General features: G+C 45.8%; 2 protein-coding genes across 2 annotated transcripts in view; one reads left to right on the top strand and one right to left on the bottom strand.

Moving 5' to 3' along the window:
• Positions 1 to 2,761: 2,761 nt before the first annotated feature.
• On the top strand, positions 2,762 to 5,177 carry ghsra (growth hormone secretagogue receptor a). Its single transcript, XM_068339204.1, has 2 exons — positions 2,762 to 3,602; positions 4,389 to 5,177. The coding sequence occupies exons 1-2, from the start codon at positions 2,762 to 2,764 to the stop codon at positions 4,697 to 4,699; spliced, it is 1,152 nt and encodes a 383-aa protein (XP_068195305.1). The 3' UTR covers positions 4,700 to 5,177.
• Positions 5,178 to 6,581: 1,404 nt separating this feature from the next.
• Positions 6,582 to 15,121, bottom strand: part of fndc3ba (fibronectin type III domain containing 3Ba) — a 44,990-nt gene continuing 36,450 nt past the window's right edge. Inside the window, exons 24-28 of the mRNA XM_068338572.1 lie at positions 13,318 to 13,542; positions 10,914 to 11,080; positions 10,636 to 10,763; positions 10,227 to 10,534; positions 6,582 to 8,571 (exon numbers count right to left, since the gene is read on the bottom strand). Of these exons, the coding sequence (XP_068194673.1) occupies positions 8,550 to 8,571; positions 10,227 to 10,534; positions 10,636 to 10,763; positions 10,914 to 11,080; positions 13,318 to 13,542 (850 nt within the window). The 3' untranslated portion in view covers positions 6,582 to 8,549. The remainder of the gene's footprint in view (positions 8,572 to 10,226; positions 10,535 to 10,635; positions 10,764 to 10,913; positions 11,081 to 13,317; positions 13,543 to 15,121) is intronic.

Raw genomic sequence — 15,121 nt, 5'->3', positions numbered from 1 at the left:
AAGGCTTTTTTGGGGGGGGGTTGTTCTTTGGAAGTGTGACGTCACGGTCTGAGAAGTTTGTTTACACACAAGTAGGAGTCTGATAATCAATACTTTAATTGATCCAGTAGCTGCGACCTGGAACCAGAACCTGCCGGCCCAGCATTAACGGAGCCTCCACTGGTGTGCACGCAGTGACGTCACTGCAGAGTCCTGGCTGCTCTTAACGCGGTGACGTCACTACAGAAGTTTTTTTTTTAATAGTTTTTTCTTCTTGCTCAGAACTCTTAGGTTTAGAATCTATCCACAGATTTGTGGGCTGCTTTAAAACCGAACCTGAGTCACCATGACAACGGAGCCCACTTCCTCCATGAGGAAGTTCCACCTGAAGCCACCTGGAAACTGAAACTGAAGTCTTTTCTAATGGAGGTGGAACAGCAGTAGAGACCTCTACCGCCCTCTGGTGGACAGAACGGGGAACTGCACCCCCCTCACAGACCGGAACCAGAACCAGACACCCCCATGTCTACCCGCGTTCACGAGACACGTCCCCGAAATACATCAACAAACAAACAAACAAACAAACAACAAACAACCCAGACAGACGAAACCATCTGCCGTCCCAGCGACACCCAGAGACAGCAGCTCCACCACCATCATCATCATCATCATCATCATCATCATCATCATCATCATCATCATCATCATCATCATCATCATCATCATCATCATCATCATCATCATCATCATCATCAACAACAACAGCAGCAGCAGCAGCACAGCTGTTTGAGCTGCACAGATAGATTTAAGTCAAACAACACAGATGTTAGACGCTAACAGGTGACGTACACGACAAAGACAACATAATCGACAAACACATTTAAACGTCAACAAAAACAATATTTATACAGCAAATATGCATGTACACAAAAAAAGACAACGTAATCAACAAAGACAACGTTTAAACAGCAACAAAACAGCAACATATATGCAACGAAACAACATTTATCGTAAACAAACACAACATTTATGCAACTCACAATATTTATACAACAAACAATAAATGTACAACAAAGATAATAACTAAGAAAACATTTACAATCAACAAACACAACATTTAAACGTCAACAAACAAGACATTTATACAACAAAACCACGTTTATACAACAAGAGACAGCATCCATACAAAACTGTTTATAATCAACAAACACAACAACACATTTGTACAACACGCAACATTTACACGTCAACAAAAACAACATTTATACACTTACACAACAACGAACACAGCATTTAAACATCAACAAACATAACAACAACAACAAACACAACTACATTTGTACATCAACAACACAACACCAGTCCAGCAGCAGACACACACCTGAGGAGAAGAAGTTGTTTGGGTTCACACTGGAGTCAGGAGCGTTCAGGTCCTCCGTCAGGTCGGTCCTGGTTCCTGGTTGTAACCGTTGGTTTGTCTGCTGGTTTCTACCTGAGGACGCGGCTCAAAGGTCACAGAGATAACAGATTTGACATCAACGCAGTAAAAACACAACGGATACGACAGTAGGAACCAGAAGAGGAAGCTCCACCGGCCCGGTTCCTCCATGACCCACAAACCACCTGACTGACCCTCGATCAGGAAGTGTTGAAGATTCACCACAGGATGAAGCAGCATCACACACTCTGCTAGCTGGGGCTAAGTGTGAGCTAGCCTTAGCTAATGCTAACAGGCCTCTAGTGTTTTATGACACACACACACACACACACACACACACACACACACACACACACACACACACACTCACACACACACACATCCAAAATCAGGAAGATCCCTCCAGCCAGTCAGAATGGATCAATCAGTCCTGAAGGTAACCATGGTAACCCATTAAACCACTGGAAACAAACGTGCTTCCAGCTGTGGGAGGAGCTTCAGGTTCATCCAATCAGGTGCTGCTACTTCATTTAACATGACACACAGTGAAGTGACGTCATCGTCAGTCAAATGTTGTAAATCCATTTTCAGATTGAATCCTTTCATTTGTTTTGTTTGTTTGTTTACACACACACACGCACACACACACACACACACACACACGCACACACACACACACACACACGCACACACTCAGTAACAGTAAGCACCTATAGGTGGCGCTGCATCACAGGACTAATCTCGATCCAACGCCCCCCCCCCACCCTCCCCGATTCCCACCCCCCCGGCGCTTCACCTGTATATCATGTTCGCGCCACTCAGACCCACTCAGAGGATCCGCGCCACGACCACAGGAGCGGATGTGGATCTCCTTCCCGTGATGATGGTTCTGGTTTCGGGGCATCAGCCTCCATCACTTGCTGCAGCCCCCCCCCCACCCTGTTCGAACCGGACTGACCCCCCTGGGGACGAGCGTCTCCAAATCAGACTCCTCTGTTAATTTCAGATCCACTCGTGTTTCCGCTGCGTCTGATTGGATGATCCCTCCACGATGCGCAGCGTTTAATTCGTTTTGGACAGGCACGCCCCCCCCCACCTCGTTTGAGCCCCCAAACCGCGTCGGACCACCTGAGCTGAAGTGGATGTTTGTTTTTTTAGAGGCTCTGCCCTCTGGAGAGTCTCTTTACGCGGAGCTGTGACCCCGCCGCTTGGGGAACTTGGTTTTACGCACGGCTCCGACTCTCCGTCTTCTGCTCCAGCGCTCAGACACTGATGATGGGAGAACCGGGGAGGCGCCTGGAGGAGTCCCAGACCGGGGGAGTCTTCCTCCCGTGAGTCATCAGTATGCCCTCTTGGCCCAGCGCGTCGGAGTGCCTCTCCCATAACTGCAGCTGGGAGGAGACCCACAACTCCACCTGGAACACGGAGCTCAACTTCCCTCCGCTCAACTACTACTCCATCCCCCTCCTCACCGGCATCACCACCGCCTGCACGCTGCTGTTCCTCGTCGGGGTGGTCGGGAACGTCATGACCATCCTGGTGGTCAGTAAATACCGGGACATGCGCACCACCACCAACCTGTACCTGTGCAGCATGGCGGTGTCCGACCTGCTCATCTTCCTGTGCATGCCTCTGGATCTGTACCGGATGTGGAGGTACAGACCCTGGAGGCTCGGGGACGCGCTCTGTAAGCTGTTCCAGTTCGTGTCGGAGTCGTGCACCTACTCCACCATCCTGAGCATCACGGCGCTGTCCGTGGAGCGCTACCTGGCCATCTGCTTCCCCCTGCGCGCCAAAGCTCTGGTGACCAAACGGCGGGTTCGAGCGCTCATCCTCCTCCTCTGGACGGTGTCTCTGCTGAGCGCCGGACCCGTGTTCGTCATGGTGGGAGTAGAGCGGGACGGCATGGAGCCGACCAATCACAGTTCGGGTCTGAATGAGACAGCGTGGACGCAGGAGGTCGAGGACACGCGGGAGTGCAGGATGACTCAGTACGCGGTGGAGTCGGGCCTGATGGGAGCGATGGTGTGGCTGAGTTCCGTGTTCTTCTTCATGCCCGTGTTTTTTCTCACGGTGCTCTACAGCCTCATTGGCCGCCGGCTGTGGCAGAGACACCGGGAGGCGACCATCAAGTCTCGCATAGCTCACCGCGACAAGAGCAACCGGCAGACCATCAAGATGTTGGGTGAGTTTGGAGCGCGCGTAATTACGCACGGACAGGACCTGGTTTTCAGCAAATATCCGATTATTTTAACATCCAAGGGTATGGAAATTGTTCTTCTTCTTAAATATTTTGATACTACAATAATATTACAAGATGTTAGAAAGGCGTGACGTCATCTCAAAATGTTTCAGCCATGAAGGAAGCTGTCACTTCTAAAGTCAGGCAAAGACAAATGTGTTTGAATCCGTATCATACAAATGAATGAACATTTATGAACTTGCCAAGTTAATATTTGAATTAATAAAATCAGTTTTGTAACTGATTATTATGGAGATAGGTTGATTTAATAAATTTTTGAAAGAATAATCTTTTTTTTTTTTCTGGTAGGAGAAACACTGACAGCGTTCCATAAAAAACGTCAAGAGTCTGAAACTTTCAATTTTGGAGTGTCTGTTTTTGTTGTTTATTGTTAAACTGGTGAACCTGGGTGATGATTTAGCATCATCCCAAAGAAAGAATGTGAAAATTGGAGGTGAACCAGAAGTTTTTGTTTCTCATGTCTTGAACGTGAAGCAGATATGAGATCCATAATGCTCCAGAGATGTTTATATGAAACGTTCATCATAGAAAGATGGAATCATAGATCCTACATATCTTTATATTCATCCAGGATCTGAGTTCAAGACGTGTTTCTGTGACTGGAAGTCTTAGCTTGTACGCTAACTGAAGTCTTGAGTAATTGAGTTGAATTTTTGTGTGATGTATCCTTGGAAACAGTAAAATATCCTTTTCCTCCTCTTCCTCCAGTGGTGGTGGTGGTGGCCTTCATCCTCTGCTGGCTGCCGTTCCACGTGGGTCGCTACCTTCAGTTCCGTTCTCTGGACGCTCCGTCTCCACTTCTGTCCCTGTTGTCAGAGTACTGCAGCCTGGTGTCGGTGGTCCTCTTCTACCTGAGCGCCGCCATCAACCCCATCCTCTACAACACCATGTCCTGGAAGTACCGGGGGGCGGCGACCCGCCTCTTCGGCCTGACCGATCGCCAACCTCAGCGAAGCCGCACGGCGAGTACGATGAAGGGCGATGGCTCCAACGGCTGGATGGAGTCAGTCAGCTTCTGACCCGTCAACGCATGAAAGAGAACAGAATGAACGATAAACATGGGGGTTTATTCTGCCGTCTGACCAGATGACCCAACATCCACAACCGGCATCAGCCGGGAGGAAAACGACCCCAACAAGATGTGGAGGAAATCGTCTGACCCAAAATCAGGAATGTTTGGTTCCTAAAGGGTTAAAAGTCTCAGGCTGATCCAGAGGAATAAAAAAATAAACTCAGAATAAAGGTTAAGATTATGGTTCTTATAATCCACACAAGGAGACAGGCGTGTCCACCTCGCTTCTAGGCATTCCATTGGTTAATGTGAGTCATGTGATCTGGTGACAGCAAGGATAAGGAAGAGGAGGGTCTGTGAGTCCAACAAGGTTTACTGCACACGTGTCATCATGTTTCTTTATATTTAAACTGCATTTTTATCAAATGTATTCCTCCGCCTCATAATGTAGTTCCCTTCCTCCGACCAATCCTCTCCTCAAAGTGACACTGAAATGTGTGTTGATGTGAAAAATGAAGTGTGATACACAATAGTGATCCACCTCAACCACTGATTGCCTCCGATTCAGACTCCGCCCCCTGTGGTCATGTGACATCACTTCTGGCGAAGCCTCAGGATTTATCGGGAAGCTTTACTCCAAACTATTTCACCTTGTGAACCTGGACCGTGTGGAACCTTCTCGATGTACTGAGAATTCTAAATGGGTTTAGAACTGTGTAAAAAAAAACAGATGATTGGTGTTTCCATGGAAACCAGCTTTTCCATCTCAGGTGTGTTGATATCAGTTATTTTGTCACAACAAACAGAACTTTCTCTCGCCACGTGTTCCCTGTGTATCGGTCTGTTGAACACGTGTCAGAGAACGGATCTCAATAAAGTTTGGTTTGGATCAGGACAAAGGGGCGGAGTCAGTAATGTTTTGCTACTTTTTTGTAACCCTGTGGAACAAACAACGGAATGCTTTTATTTTGAAGGACGTGGATCCAGACATTAAACATCCTGTCCAGGTCGTACATCTCATCTGGTTCCATTTCAAACGGCGTCAGGTATAACTGATGATGTGCTTCTATGAAGATGACTTCTGAGATGCATTATAACAGGATTATAATGCATTCATAAATCTTCATTAACACATTCGGGATTCATGGTACAGTCATGGTACTGATGCAGCCTGTGACGACTCATAAGCCTAAAATTGATGTTATTGACCAATTATACAACAGGTTAACTGTTCAGGCTTATAATGCGTTATGTCTGCTTATGAATACTTGTCAGTTGTCAATGAGGGACTAATTATTTAAGGACAGCTTTCCAGTGGACTTTATACATCATTTTGTAAAGTGTATTACATGCAGATGGAGCGTTGATGATGTCATACTTCAGTTGTAAATAGTTTGTAAAGCTGCTTTAATTAAACAGACTGTAAATTCTATTTACTCTTGTACAGGATGGACGGTAATTAAAAGAAGCAAAATTTCACTCGTATTCTAGCCGCATTTTTCCCATTGGTGGCGTCTGAACATCCAACATGAAACACGCCATCTGTCCACTATGTGGCGCTGGAGAACATTTACTAATTTCGTAATGACTTGTCACCAGGATGGGTTCAGAGTTTGGGAATGAATGATCATGTGACTTGCATCTTCCTTTTTCTGATGGCCACGCCCACAACCGCTATCGTTTTACGGAAATCTTTGAAAACTTATCATCTTTAAGGATTAAGATTCTGCTAATTGGATTTAAATTGATCAGGTTAATGTTGAGGGAGGAGTGTGTGTGTGTGTGTGTGTGTGTGTGTGTGTGTGTGTGTGTGTGTGTGTGTGTGTGTGTGTGTGTGCGTGTGTGTGTGTGTGTGTGTGTGAGATGACAACAAACAGCAGGAAGCGGAATCAGAAAAAAATCAAAACATTTATTGGGCATAAATATATTATATATACGCTACCGATACAGTTATGTCTTACATACATAGGGTAGTATTTGCAAAAATCTATACATTAAAATTGATATGGCAGTTTCTTTTATATAATGCATATGAAATAGTCTAACATTTACAATACAAGAAGAAATGCATGAATTTCTTGTTTATTCAATTCGTAGACCATGACGACATTGGAATGTTTGCTTTTAAATCGTGAGGTAAAAATACGTTTGTCTCGCTTAAAAAATAGTTAAATACCTGTGAGTCTTTGTCGAATCGCCAAATTCTCAGTCAAAATCTCTACTTTATGTAAAATGTACAAAAACATGACCAAAAAAAAAAAAAAAAAAGAAAATAGGAAAATAAAAAATGATCAGAAGGCACAGACGTGGGGGGGGTGGGGGCTGGTGGCGGCGTCGATTAAACCGCCAGCGCTCTGAAAATTTAAAAAAAAAATTTAAAAAACCAAAAAAAAACAAGGAAAGGGAGTACCCTGCCCGGAAACGCCAACTCCCATCGGGGCTTCAAGGCTCAAAGGGGGAAATAAAGAGGGGCTGTGGGTGGGCAACAATGTCAGGGGGCTTTCAGGGCCCACGAGTGTAGTTCGAGAGAGGCACCGACGCTCCCTGTTGGACTTCCTTTGTTGCCATAGTTTTGTTTTTTTTTGTGTGCAGGGAGCCGACGTCGACGGGACGATCGTGAAGGAAAACCGCCGCCGTCGGCCGTTAGTGTTTGGGACAGAGCGAAGGTGTCGCCTCTCAAACCTCAGGTCTGACGCCGGGCGTAAAAAAAGTGCTTGAACTCTTGTTAGTCATTTCTATAGCTCTATAGATATCTCTCATATCATCTATGAACAAAAATACTGGATACAAAACACGAGCCTGAAACAGGATCAATATTATTACGATTCACCTGACGTCAGATCGGATTTATGCAAAAGTCAGGTTTTTCTGTTCCTCCAGGAGGGGGCGACATATCTCAACATGGCACATTTGTTGCTTGACAAAATAATAATAATAATTAAAAAAAAGATAATATGAAAGGAAGCGGAATCACAGATCAAGTAAATGTGTTTTTCCTTTTTTTTTTTTTGAGAATAGTAATAATAAAATGCATCGCAGAACCCTTTAGAACACCGAGTCGATTAGCGTAAAAAAAAAAAAAAAAGAACAGTCAAGAGATCAGAAGCGGCGTAATAATCGAGATAAATTTAAAAAACAAAACAAAAAAGGCCCGACGTAGCGGGCGTTGCTACATGTCTCTAAGCGGTACGAAAGAGATGAAGACGTTCGGTTACATGTGGGATGATAACTAACACGGACTGACGAGCGACGGGTTTCCAAAGAGAAACACTTAAAGGGTTACTGAGATACAGGAATGCTGGCCTTAATCATACAATCTAAAAAATAAAACAAAAAAAACAAACAAAAAAAACAAAAAAACATGCTACAAAAGGAAAATTAGTATATAAACTACACTGTTCTCTTAATCTTTAAACAATAAATAAATGAAGATTGCACTGTAATTGGCATGTAAAGTACTGTATGCAAATATATAGTATAAATAAAAAAACCTAGAAAAAGACTCTAACTTAACGTTTTCCCATCAACTTTGGCAAAAAAGGTGTGGAGCGAAAGGCACAGCGTCGACAGAAGATACAGCACGAGGGAGAGGAGAGCGAGGAAGACGGCGGCGATGATGATGATGATAAAAATGGTGATGGTGATGATGAAGATCTCCCCTCTGTAAGGCCTTATCCCTGAGGTACGTTACAGGCTGCCAAATCAGAGCCGAGCTATCACCACCCACCCACCCCACCCCACCCCCACATGACTCCGTGATCCCGCAGCTCTTCTTTGGATCGTGTACCTTGGCTTATTTTTATGTTTTTTTTTTTCATTCTGGGGGGGTGGGGGGGGTGACAGGGGTTCAGGGTGTGTCAGAATGCCCTTTGCCGTGTTCTGTTAAAAAAAAAAAAAAAAGAGGCGTGTTTTGGTTCAGCTGAACATTTAGTTCAAGTCCCCGGAGAACATGTGTGTCTGAGAAGAGACCGGAGCTCTGATTGCGTGTCGATAAAGCACCGTTTATAGAGAGAGAGAGAGACCGATGGGATGGATCGAAGCAGGAGGAGAGGAGTCGGAGCTGAAGGTAATCACACAATTACAGCAGCAGAGGGGAAAAGGAGGAGAGGAGCCCATCGATTGGCCGAGAAGCTTTGCGACGAGAACGTTCAGGAAGGCTAAAGTTAAAGCTAACCGCTAATGGATTCCCAGAGGGCTGTACTACAAAGAGACGGCTCGGGGGTCGACGAGATCAAAGATAAGCCCCGCCCTCTTCTCATCAGAGTCAGGCGTTCGCAGGTGGGAGGGGTCAGGGGCGGGGCTTAGCTCGACAGGTAAGAGAGCAGAACCGCGAGGTTTTATCTGCGTAACAGTCAAGACGCTCTACGTTAGCGTTAAAACAGGGCGGGTTGTGGTCGGATGCTGGTCTGACGGATGATGCTGGATGACGGATACGGACGCGCGACGATTTTTTTGTTGTTGTTGTGATGGAAGCGAAAACAGTCGGAACTTTCTGGTACCGCATTTTTAATCCGTTAAAACCGACAGTTCTGGTTCTGGCGTTTGCACCAATAAGCTAACGTGTGCTAAAGAAGATGGAGGCTAACGCTCAGTTAGCCACTAGCATCACCTTCTGGGACCCCCCCCCCACACCACCACCACCACCACCACCCCTACATTCCACCGCCCCGTAGTACAGCCCCCTCAGGCGACACAGCTCCGAGTAAGGCTACTAGCCAATCACCATCCCAGCCCGGCCCGGTCACCTGATCCAGGACCAATGGCCGCCTCCTCCTGTTTCACACTGACCTTACATCACCATTCACTTCTATGACATCACTCCTGTAGCATCATATATATTCGTTTTAACATATAGTGTATATATATATTAGATTACTGGTTCCATTCTTTAGATAAAATAAAATCACAGGATAGCAGCATCTTACACCACACATGGATTGCATCACTTTGGTAGCTGATTGAATGCTGAAAGCTGATTGATGGAAGTGTGTGTGTGTGTGTGTGTGTATGCATGTGTGTGTGTGAGCAGATTGCATGAACTGACTGACTGACTGACAGCCTGTAGAGTCGTAATAAATGGATAATAACTGCTAAAGCTCTGAAGAACCTACATCGGAATATGGCTGAAATGAATACAGACACATTTTTAAAAAAACTAAAAAAAAAAAAAAAAAAAAAAAAAACCTAAAAAAAAAACAAGAAGTAAGGCGATGATCGTCTGGAAATATACATGCTCTACTTGTTTAGATATGCTTTTAAAAAAAAAACAAAAAAAACAAAATGAAAACATGCAATCAGTCTGAGGAGCTACCGCTCTGCTCACAGCGAGTTAAAGGCTTGATTATCTGACCGAGGTGCAGTGAAGTTCGAAGGGGAAAAAAAAAACAAAAAAACGGAAAGGAAAAGACAAAAACCGGACCGGGTAGAAGACAAAAAAGGAAAGGAAAAGCCAGAACTGATAAAAAAAATCAAGTGTTTGATTCATTCGTTCATAGATTTTTTCTCTTTTCTATCCTAGAGTTAGATTCCCTCACTTCATGAAGAAGTACTGCAGCAGGCAGGCGATGAGGATGGAGAAGCCGGCGAACATGCAGACGATGAGCGTGGCGAAGCGCTCGTCGCTGGAGATCAGGCCCGACCCTCTGCCCGGCGCCGCGGCGCACAGCTCTCCCGATGACGTCGCCTCTTTGCGGCGCAGCGTGAACAAGGAGGAGGGGCTTAGCGGCCCGCACAGTTCCTGGCACGAGTCCTGGCAGCGGCGGCAAGCGCCCACGCGGAAACGATAGTCTGTGTTCGCCTGCAGACCGGAGACCTGGAACGACGCCTCCTCTCCCTTAAAGACCTGAGAGCAGAGGAGGAAGCAGGAAGTCGTCATCAGCGCCGCCGCCATTTTTATACGTGTGTGTGTGTGTGTGTGTGTGTGTGTGTGTGTGTGTGTCGCACCTGTTTGTATTCTGACTCTCGTCCCACCAGCACCTGCAGCACGTAGCTCAAGGGATCCCCCCTCATTGGTGGAAGGGTCTCCCATGTGACCTCACAGGTGTTCCCCTCCAGCTGGTGCACTCTGGGAGCTGCCAGAAAAACAAACAAACAAACAAACAATGTTGGACGCCATGAAGTAGCTGCCGCTTGTGTTTCCTAGCAACCATGTTTACTACCTAAGCTGTTTTGAAGTTGTACTTCCTGGTTTGAAGGACGAATGAGAACCCTGACGGACTGACCTTTGAGGGCGGGGGGCACCGACTTGGTGGTGCAGAAGATGTGTGTGTCGGAGAAGGGCCCCTCCCCCGCCTCGCTGACCGCCTGTATTCTGAAGCTGTAGCTGCTGGACTCCATCAGCCTCTGGACCTTGTAGGTGTGGCTGGGGCCGCGGTAGATCGTCACGAACCTGGGGAGCCAAAAAAACAGGAAGAGACGATGAATCAGCAGCTGCAAAATAATACTTTAATTTAATTCCAGTTTGTCAAATTAAAAGCTGGTGTCTCTGCTACCACAAGCAGAAACCGATCTAACTAAACAAGTAAACAAACGCGTTTACAACAGTGTTGTCCAAACCAGCGGGAACCAACTTTTTCTGCGCCAAAATATAACAAAAAAAAATGACACAAGTGTTTTCATTTTCTAAATATACAATAACCGCGAGTAACTAGGGATCACCTTTAACAAGGTGGTCATGTGACCTAGGCAAGCGCCAATCACTACGGATGTGAGAATCCAGTAGTTTTCCAAAACAAAACATTCAGATTTGAGGTAAATAAATCGGAAATAATGTTTCTTCTGGATTCCTTCTGTGCGGCATCGTACCGACTGACCGATAACCGGTCCACGACCCGGGGGTTGGGGACCGCGGGTCTAATATACATGATGAAATAACACTTTGATGAACAGATAGAGGAATGAACATACAAACAAAAAGACTTGAACCTCCGCCAGCATCACTTAATCTCACACGTCTGTCCGACAGCGACTGAATAAATATCACCGGATAAAAACAGAAATATCGATCCAGACATCGACACGAGTGAAGGCAGCTTTACTTGACAGGATGGAGGGACTAAAAGCTTTTTGAGTTGTTTTATTTAAAGAATGAACCACAGGTTTGAATCTGATGCGGAAGTTTTGGCGCCGACTTCCTCCAGTCGGAGGACGAAAAGACAAAGTGAGGAGAGAGCGAGAGGACGAAGAACGAATGAGTCTGGATGAGCGGAGATAAGAAGCAAGAGGTGAGAGTAAAGAAAACGTTTTATCATCGGAAGACGTGTCAGGAAGGACGAGGACAAATAAAAAGACCGGCGAATAAAAAGGCGGAGCCTCATAAAACACAAGCATCAAGACAAAAAAAAAAAACCGCCGGTGGAACATGAACTATCTACAGAAATTAAAAACTTTCATCACGTCTGTTTACAAAAGAAAAATCCCTTCAATATGTTTCGGCAACAAAACAATCCCATCTCCAGTTAATCGAGTCTGGTTGCCATGGCGATTTCATCACTTTCAGGAGGCTGGGATCCACCGAAGAAAGGTAAAATATTGTTATGTCACGTGATGCCATTCTTCAGAAAAGCCCAACTCGGCATGTCAGATGTCACGAGGAACGCCATCACGCATCGGAGCGCCGTAGCTCCGCCCCCTCAGTGGACGCCGTGAGAACGCAGAGGTGGAACTGATGTCTGTCAGATTTGTTTTTCCACACAAAAGCAACGAGACGCTAACGGTGTCGTGATTTGATTTGAGGAGGCGTGTTATTAAAACACGCCTGGTGAAAAAACAAACCAAACAAATATCCCATAATTACAGCAAAGTGATGTCATAACCTTCCCTGTGAGCCTGCAGCATAAAAAATAAATAAATAAAAAATCATGTCATCCAAACATGGGAGACAAAAACGCAAACACATTAGCGCACACCCAGACAAGTTTAAGACACTGGAGGCGCTTTTAATTTGGCGGGACAGGATGTGTTGTACGGCGGCACCGCTCATCCAGCTCACCTGGACTGACTTAAGCACCTCTTCCTCCAGACATGTGTCACCTGCCTGTTTACAACCATGTTGTGCCCCCCCCTCTCCCCCATCCCCCCCCCCACCCCACCTCACCTCACCCCCCCCCCCATCCTCCCCCTCCTTAATTAAATGGAGGCTGGTTGTGCGAGGCTCTGCCCCAGCTGGCTCCCAGTGTGCTCAGCGTGACTCCTGACTGGTACATCTAGTTACTGCAGACACTGTGTGTGTGTGTGTGTGTGTGTGTGTGTATGTGTGTGTGTGTGTGTGTGTGTGTGTGTGTGTGGTATTGACCTACGGGCTCCTGATTGGCTGTGCTGACCTATACAGGTGGATGTTTAGAGAGGAGATCCATGTCGGGACCATTAATTCATGCAGCATCTACATAAAGCTGCGGCAGCCAATCAGAAGCCACCGTTACGGGAGGAAGAATGTCATTGGTCTTCATCATTATGCCCCCCCCCCCCCCATCTGAGATTCCCACATCTAAATGGTTCTAAAACTTTTCGGTATAGCGCGCTGGTGACAACTTTTTCCTGATGACATCACCCTGGCGTGGGTTTCCATGGCGACCCCGGTCCAGACTTGTGATGCAACAGTGATGTCATCGCGTGTGTTGGCCCCACCTGTGGTTCTTGTCCTCCATCTGCAGCGTGTACACCATGTCGTCGGTCAACAGGGCGCGGCTGTGCGTGCTGCTGGCGTTCTCCCCCCACTTTAGCTTCAGGCTCTGAGGGCCGGCCGCCGAGCACTCCAGAGGGGGCGGGGCTGGAGGGAGGGGGCGTGTCCTGGCCATCACTGGTGGGCTCAAGGGGCTGGACCCGATGTCATTGACCGCCTGGATCTGGACCCTGTGAAGACAGATGAACACATGATTTATTCTGTGGCCCCCGCCAGAGGAAGCCCCCCCCCCAGCCAGTGGAGGGCCCTCACACTGACCCACTTTCTCCTTTAATCCTGAGAACAACGGGTTTCTGAGAAAACCATCACCGCTGCACAATCAAAAAAATTCTTTTGTTCTGCCAATGTGATACCAGGTAGTCCTCAACATACAAACACAACTGGTTCAGAGAGGTTGTTTGTAAGTTGAATTGTTTGTAAATTGTTATTTATTCTTCAAATTAAAATTAATGACCCCTACAGGGAATATTAAAGGATTTATTTAACTATTAATTTCCGATCTATAATTGCTATTTGAGGTTATTTAAATGCCATTACTACTCTAAATGCAGAAAGTACTATTCCCCTAAAACTTACAGAAACAATAAAATGATATAAAAGACAACACATAATGAAGTAATCTACAGGTACTGGTCATTTTGAGCTGAATCAATATGGATTATAGATCAGTTTTCAAAAAAATAAACAAAAAAATAAAATCAAGTTTCCGTCATTTCACCCGACTGTTTACCACAAATATCGGATTCTTATTGTTAAAAAAAACCCATTAAAAGCACATGATACCATGTTATTATACAACAAATAAGAAGAAAAACATAACGGATCGGCGATTTTTCAGCCGACCTGCTGCTGCGTTGTTTCTTCGTTCCGCCGACAGCGAATCAGACGCTGATTGACCTTCCTGACATTTAGCTGCAGAACCGCCGCACCTAAAACCCCTGGACCAGAACGCTTCAAGTCTTTCCTGGAAAACCAGACCTCCGATCAAACACTGGGATCCAGAAAGTTGAAGAAGTTCCTGGAGATTCTTACTGGTTATTTTCTAAAGAATCACCAGATTAAGTACCAGATGTAGTCTGAGTACCACATGTTGCTGAACACGCTTACATGCTAAACTAAAATCACTCCTCTAGACAGAGCTTACCAATAAAGCTAGCTTAGGCTAGTCCTTAGCTATGCTTCTATTGGCTCAGACTGCTGGGGGACTTCCCATAATGCAATCTTCTTCTGTACATATGTCTATTTAGTTCATTTCCCCAACTGGACTTCTTCCTCTGAGTCCTTGTGCTTCATCATCCTGCAAGTTGCCATGGCGACGATCTGCTGGGATGATAGCTGACACCCACTGACATCACCAGCGATGTTATTGTTGTTGTGGCTGCACATGTTTGTGTTCATATCCCATCGGTCAGAGCAGAGGCTCCGGCCTTGAGTTTCGGTTCTGGCCCAGGGTTCTTCCTGTTAAAGGCAGCGTTTCTTCCCTAGAATAAAGAGTCGCTCTTGACCTGCTCTTTCCTTCCTATCGCCGTTGTTCATAAATGAATGACTTAAATCTATATTCCAGTAGTTTAGGTGTAAATGAAGACGTGGATATATTAAAATTCTTACGCTAAAGCTAACCTGCTAACGGCGATGTGCAGGAAAACACAGACCTCCTCACAACAACACGGCCGAATAAAACATCAATAATCTGATCTGAAGTACCCAGCTACTGGAAATAACAACCAGCATACTGTCAATGATGCACAC

Source organism: Antennarius striatus, chromosome 17 (genome assembly GCF_040054535.1).
Source record: "Antennarius striatus isolate MH-2024 chromosome 17, ASM4005453v1, whole genome shotgun sequence".
Lineage (NCBI taxonomy): Eukaryota > Metazoa > Chordata > Actinopteri > Lophiiformes > Antennariidae > Antennarius > Antennarius striatus.
The sequence above is the reverse complement of the archived record's forward strand: the minus strand, read 5'-3'. Positions and strand labels throughout refer to the sequence as shown.

Bases quoted from the DNA above. Each gene is read 5' to 3' on its own strand.
- ghsra (XM_068339204.1), top strand. From the start codon at position 2,762: ATGCCCTCTTGGCCCAGCGCGTCGGAGTGCCTCTCCCATAACTGCAGC. The intron at 3,603-4,388 runs GTGAGTTTGGAG...CTCTTCCTCCAG, and splicing joins GCAGACCATCAAGATGTTGG to TGGTGGTGGTGGTGGCCTTC.